The following is a 7,505-nucleotide window of genomic DNA, read 5'->3' as shown; positions in this document are numbered from 1 at the left end:
TGTTTACTTTAAATAGTTTTAATCTTATAACATGATACATCTACATATATTTATTTTTATTATATTGATCTTTCAACTATGCCGGGCTAACATTACAGAAGTTACAATGATGCAGTGGACATGCATTCATTTTACCACATCCAAGAATATAAAACTGGTCTTTACAAAGTAACTTGTCTTGGCTGTGTTTTAGTAGACTAGTATTTTATAAAATACAGTCACATTTCAATTATCATACATTATATATGTATATAGACTATTGCTATTTTTAAATAAGTTCTTAAACATTTTTTTCTTAAAACATAGAACAGTAAATAAAGAAGTAAAGCAAACAATTATCTCTTCTAGTTACGACCTTTGTACTTGTTGCTGCTTGACGTAGGTTGCTAAGCCTTTAAAAATTTTGACATGGAGGATATGAAACGAAATATTTTTTTAGGTTTTATATATATACATTTGAATAATAAAAAAATCATAAATTACTACATCAATACCACAGAATTCTACTATAATTTATCAAACTTAGTAAACTTAGTAACTAAGCTTTATTTGGGTGTAAAAAAATCTGAAGTTTTGAGCAGACTAAAGACACAGCCTACTTCATTGAAATCTTGGTTCAAAAGAAAGAAATGGTGCTAGGTGCATTAGAAAGACTGAGAAAACCACTAGGGGGACATTCTGAGCTTCCGTTTGGTTATTCATGTCATTTATAGAAGGAAGTGTATATAAGGGAGCGTTTCCAAAAATAGAAAGAGGTGAGCAGGGTGCTAATGTGTTTGATTTATTACGTGAGCAATATCTTAGCAAATAGAAAAGATAAAGCCTTCTTATTTTATATTCTAGCTTGTCAATATCTGTAATTTTAGTTTCTATTTCGTATGAAACTATAGACTTAGTATTTTGACTTCACAAACATCTAATTTGAACCAGTGCTGCATTCAACATACCACGTGACACACAAAAATCAATGTTTAACTGTGATTTTAATACTTACTTTTAAATCAAAAAATGTAGTAATGTATAATACTAAAATTTAAATTATAATCTACAGTTTGATACCAAACTTATTGACATAAATTCATGAAATAGTAGTTCATGCTAACATCATTTTTAACTTCTGCAGTTGAAGGGTTAAGTATGTTTCATGTGTTTTTGATGATATTTCACTTTTATTTTCCCTTCTCTCTTGTATGGTAATAATGATGATAATAATGTAGATGTGTTTATGAACTTGTTTCAGAATTTATTCCCTGTTCAAATACATTATTTTCTGATTCTTTTATTTCATTAGACAAGTTAGCCTGTAAGACTTCTAACTAAAACATCTGCAATATTTATATTACTTTATAAAAGCTGATAGTTTATTTTATATCATGCACTATCATAAAACAATACTTTTAATTTTCAGTTTTTAGTATTTGTAATTTATTCCTCTTCAAAACCAACTTTGTCTTGATGAAAATATTTGGAAACCCACAACATAATTCTAAGCATGTCATATCTAAGCCACCCTCAAAAACTTGCGACATCAGTGATAGGGGACAACAGTGGTGCCATTCTATAGCTACAATGCTAGTCTATAGGAGTATAAATATCTGGCCATGGCAATGGGAGTTCAAAACATACACAGTGTTTTGTGGTGAAAATTTTTGTAGTTTTACATTTTCCTTATTAATCATGTGTTTATTCTGTTCCTTTTCAGCTTATTTTATCTGAATATTGTTTTATTGTTAGTTTCATTGCTGTGGTGTGGATAACTACACTGACTGGTTTGAAACTAGCTGGTCAGGGAAGACTCGGTCTGTTCCAGTCAGCTGTTGTAAGACTGAAAAGAACTGTAAGAACAAGCCTTTGACTGTTGTTACAGACATCTTTCAGCAGGTATGTTGGTTTACAATGTTAATTTCGACCATGTATTCCATCCTTCATTTTAAGCATGTTTATATTAAAACTTTATTTTGTAAAAGTTGGATTAATAGTTAATTTTAGGAACGTTATACTTGAGGTATATAAATGTGAAAACAAATAAACTTGTATTAAAACTTCCTGAAATATTAATTTTTTAACTTAATCTCATACTTTACTGTAGTAGATTATCATCATTCATGTATTGTTTATAATTTTTTTTATTACAATGTTAATTTGCTTGTCTTAAAAAGTTTAGTTAGTTGTGATATTTTATATTTTGTAAGAATTTGATTTTCTAATTTTAAATAATGAGAAACCACTCCCCTCTATAGAACAGATAGCTAATAACTTGTGCTACTGATGAAAAATGTTCTTACTCTTATGCCAAGGGTTTTTAACAAGACTCCCACCTTACACGTAATAATGTGTACTGTGTGCTAGTTTGTACTGCAATCATTGTTAGACTGTACCCCTCGACCAGTAGAAGGGCAACACATTCTCCATGTGCAGTACTCCCTTTCAACACTTTTTGTTTACCTAAAGCTCACTCTCTTCCTTGGCATTGCATTCTTTTTTCATTAAGAATTATGGAATTTTTATGCTCCTTATTTTAAACTTTTGTTAAAATTCAGTTTTATCTTTCTTGATTTTGAGAAAGGCAACATTTTTTTAAATTGATTTCAGTTAGAGCTTCTAATATGAACTAATCTTTTTACAGTAATTTGATTTATTTTCGTAATGAAACTGAGATTTTTGGGACACATTTTCTTGAATCTGTGATATAGTTTTTTTGACAAAAACATTTTACATCCCCATTAATCCAGTGTTTTGATATTTAATCTCACTTGTCCTCTTTACCCTTTCCTTCTAAGACTACATCTATACACCAACAGCTTTATTTGGGAAGGTCACACTAATCTGTTCCTCATGCTGCTACATTTTATTTTTCACCTATTGTCCATTTCACTTTCTTTGTGTGTGGGATTTGTTTCATCAGGATGCCTTATCTTCTGGAGTAGACTCCCTCAGTTTTATCTAGGAAAAATCCACCTGATATTTTCCCATCATGCAGACTTTTTTCATAGAAGTTCCTCATCTTGTGGACTTATCATGATGTTCCCCTCTGAAAATCCAGCCATCATGGGCTTCAGTAATTAGTTGTTTCTGGAACCATCCCTCAGATTTGAGAGCTTGGATCTTATGCTTTGTCCACCTGTGGACTTGCTTTGCAGAAAACCCTTGGGTTATGCAGGTTTTCTCTCGGGAGCTTTTTTGTCTGTCAGCACTCGCACCTATGTTTTCAGCTAAGTTCTAAGGGCTTTTACATGGAGAGTTCACTCTTTGGGTCTGCATTTCTAATACTAATTGGACATTTGGCATCTAGCCCTGTCCTTGGAGTCATCATCTGCTACAACTTCCCTTCTCCTTCGAGTATGGTTATTTGGATTCCTTGAGTGGTCAGACTCCCTAAGTCATTGTTGACTCCCATTTTCTATATGATTCAATTGGGAGTCTTTATCATCTTGTTTCCAAAGTGGGCTCAATCATTATCATTTACATTTATGAAATATAGAGCTTCTGGTTTTTAAGGTTCTCATGTCACCTTTTCTTCCATTGCATGAGGTTCTCTGTCATCATTTCTCATGTCCTTTTGTGCCCCCTTCAGTGGGTTCTGTCAAGTAAGTTACAATTGTCTGAACATCCTGTTTTATCGTGTTTCAATAATTTCACTGTCGTTTTCAAATGAGACCCAAAACTTGAGTGTTTTTGAATAGTTCACTATTCTTCTTCAGGAGAATATTTATAACTATTCAAAAGCACTTGAGTTTTGGGTCTCGTTTGAAAACCATTACAACTTTTGTATGTGATTCTGTGTGCTAATTTCTCAATCAGAATTCACTGTCATTTCTTACATCAACTAACAGGGAGGTACTTGCTTTTTGGACCTCTGCTCATGGCGACAACATCTGGTTGTTAGGCCTTCCACATTCTGAGAATTTTTAACTTGTTGGCAGATTGGTTGTCTCACCCTTATCAACTCCGTCCAACAGAGTGGTCTATACATTTGGAATTTCTATGGATTTATTCCCATTTTGAGAGTCCTCTTTTTGGTGCATTTGGAACTCCTTTACACCAAACTGCCACTTTTTTGATCACCAGTCCCACACTCCATGGACCTAATAATATTCCTTCTGAGCCTGGATTGGCCCACTACTTTTTGTATGCCTATCTTCTTTATTAACTTCTTAGGAGGAAGCTGTCTTTAATTTACAGCACCTCTTGCCAGATTATTCCAATTGCCATTTTGAAATGACTCGTTTGTGAGTTTAGCTTCTTTGGTGTACCTGTAGCCTTTATCTCTTCCTTCTTTTTATCTCATGCTCAACACTTTTATGTGACTTTTGTCCTGTCCCTTGCAAGATAGGCAGGTTTTTTTAAGCAGAATAGCCTGTTCCCTTGATTGCTTGGTTGGCCATCAACCCTTGCAATTTATCTTTGGTGTACCTGTGGCCTTTATCTCTTCCTTCTTTTTATCTGATGCTCAACACTTTTATGTGACTTTTGTCCTGTCCCTTGCAAGATAGGCAGGTTTTTTTAAGCAGAATAGCCTGTTCCCTTGATTGCTTGGTTGGCCATCAACCCTTGCAATTTATCACTGCAAATGGATGATTTATCAATGCTGGTCCATTTGCCACAACCTTCTTCCCCTCAGGTTGTCCTAATGCCTCATCTAACCTTATTTTTTTATCTGTTTAATTACTGTTTATCTTTTCCTTGGCCATTCTCGTTTTCTTTCTTATGTTCGTACTGTCTCTTAGAGCCTTTTTAATCAGTTGTCCTCTTCATTTGGTTCCTTTACTGGAGTGGAATCTGTTGAGTTCTTAGGGCTTTTAAATGTCCTCCAGTCAAACATTTGGCCATCTGTTCCCTGTACCATAATTCTTTTAAGACATTTTTTCTTCTTCCTTTTGGGTGATGTCACTCTGATAATTGTGTCTGGATACACCTTGCACTCTTTACCATAGGGACATGTTGATTTTATCCCCAGACCAATCCTTTCTTCCAAAGCCTTGGGAGGGTTATAGTCCACACACTGATATTCTCCCCTATGTGAATTCTTCCCTCCTGTTATATCCTAGTGAAATAGAGGTACCCTTTCTTCCACAGTACTAAGCCACTGGGAAGGTTGATATAAAAAGTTCCTCTTTTGGTTGGTGTAAACCCACTGACATGATACTGAATGGATACACCCCTCAATCAGAAGTAGGGCAGGGGGTGTTTATTTGATAGTGTAGTACAAGCCACTCTCCTACATTAAGAACTGGACCATTCCTGGTAGTCATGACCAGCTGGATAGGTCTTGAATTCTCCTTAGGAGGCAGACCTGTGATGATTCATCTCTACACCTGCTTATTCTGGAAGGTAGTTCCCATAAGTATTTTTAACATACTGTACAGTTGACTTTTGTCCCAGCTTTATTATGCATGTAGTCTTCCAATCCTCTGAAATATACAGGCCAGTTGAACAGCCTTTACATTATGTCCACCTTTGTGATGCTTTAGTGCCACAAAGGAGGTTCTTTTGACTGTACCTTTTTGCACCACCACTTATATTGGATAAGGAGTATTCCATGCATGAGATGGATGTGGTTTCCTACCAAGTGATGCTCCACTAGGCCCTCTCACCACTGGGTGACACACTCCATGAGTTTTTTTTTTCTGTCACTGTATTCTCAGAAAGGAGTTCATCTTTAAAATTTCTTTATCTACACGTTCTTCTCAATATGGGATCCTAGCTATTTGATCTGTAGAGAGATAAGCTTTTCTGAAGGTAATTTTTTCCTTATCTGAAAATATATTTCAAGTATACTCATCTTTAGATAGAACTGCTCATCCTATTCTCCAACTTTCAGTGTGTCTTTGTCAAGAATGAGCTTTTGATATGCACAGTGTTCAAGGGGAGTAATCTATCTAAAGTATATTAATACATTATATACCTTGTATAGCAAGATAATTTATTTGAGTGGGATGTAATACATTAAAAAGTAAAGAAGTAAGGCTTGTTTCATAAAATGAGTGTGAAAACTAAGAAATGTGTATGTCTCGGCACACACACACACCTGTGTGAATAATTCATTTATGTAAGGTACTATATTGAGGTTTTATTTGTGTTCATACTGCATGTATATCCATTTTAAATACTTTACCCTGGTAATCATATTTTTAGTTATTCTATACTGCATGCAAAACATTATTGTGGAAAGGTTTTATGGTTAAAAGCTTCTTATACAGATATATTGAAAAACATTTCACATGTGTGTATGATGATGATGATAACTATTTAATTAAATTTCTAACTACCCGGTAAAATACTTCTTAATAAATAGTACTTCCTTCCTCTATTATGAGTAATGGTGACTAGATGCTTTATTTATGGTTCAAAACATCACAAAAAAAATACTAAATAAAAGCAAATAAGTTGTACAATGCATTAGCATTTTGTATGAGGATCCTTTGTTTTACACTGAACAGCACACCTTGTTTTTTATGTATTATTGTGGAATATTGACGCAATCATCCAGTACTATTTCCATTTATTCAACAATTCAGTTTTGTATAAATCACAAATACACTTTGCTGAAATGCATCCCTAAATTTGTACTGATCTCTACCATGCTATACAGAAGATGTACATTGTCAGTGATACCGTTTTTCTCTCTTTGTTGTTAAACAAGCTGTCATTAATTGTTGCCAAGCAATTTACACTTGGATTATTTGTAAATAGCTCACACCTCTAGCCTTTCTCATTCCACTGTTTGTGGTGGTATGCCAATTTCAACCATTTGGTTTGGTTACCTCTTCTCAGCAGTGGTTTTCAAGCACTACAAGTTCACTGAGACAACTTCATGCTGATGTGCATCTTACTGTTCTCAAGGTAACATTAACACCCACACTTACAGCAAAGTAATTGGCAAGATCTGAAATTGACCATCATCTATATCATAAAAACATGTCCTGAGATACTTAACAACATTTATAAAGTTTCAGTTTTCTATTTTAATCATATCTTGTTAGCAAAGCCTTGTATACAGCAACATGGAGTCAGTCTTGCCACAATTGTTTTACTTGGTGGACCCTTGATCAATATAAACTTTTATTTACACATGTTTTCCATGCAGCATTTCAGTCCTGGGAGTCAAGACTAGAAATACTCTACTACTATTTGGCAGAGAATTATTGCTTCTGCTTTTATAGGCTTTATACTTCCTGATTATTTTGATAGTTAAGGATAAACTACCAACACATAACTGTATTCTGGTGCAATTCATTTTCACATAGTAAAGGGGGTGGCATTCCTGTAGTACTTGCTTTTTATATCCTCACCTCTTCCATGATTATTTTCATTATTGTTTCTATTTATACGTATCTTAAGAATATGTAAGTGTACATACACACACATAATACGGAGACATATTTAGCAAAGAAATTTTGTAATTTCGTTTTATTGCAAGAGAGAGAGAGAGAGAGCTAAAATAGTGTACTTACAAAACATAATTAGCAAATATAACAGATTTTAGTAAATAACTTTATTTTTTA

General features: G+C 34.0%; 1 protein-coding gene across 1 annotated transcript in view; it reads left to right on the top strand.

Moving 5' to 3' along the window:
- Nucleotides 1-7,505, top strand: part of LOC106472947 (tetraspanin-7-like) — a 35,451-nt gene that overhangs the window by 12,966 nt on the left and 14,980 nt on the right. Inside the window, exon 5 of the mRNA XM_013933620.2 lies at nt 1,735-1,881. Within this exon, the coding sequence (XP_013789074.1) occupies nt 1,735-1,881 (147 nt within the window). The remainder of the gene's footprint in view (nt 1-1,734; nt 1,882-7,505) is intronic.

Source organism: Limulus polyphemus, unplaced genomic scaffold, assembly GCF_000517525.1.
Source record: "Limulus polyphemus unplaced genomic scaffold, Limulus_polyphemus-2.1.2 Scaffold125, whole genome shotgun sequence".
NCBI classification, from domain to species: Eukaryota; Metazoa; Arthropoda; class Merostomata; order Xiphosura; family Limulidae; genus Limulus; species Limulus polyphemus.
This window is presented reverse-complemented; position numbering and strand designations above follow the sequence as displayed.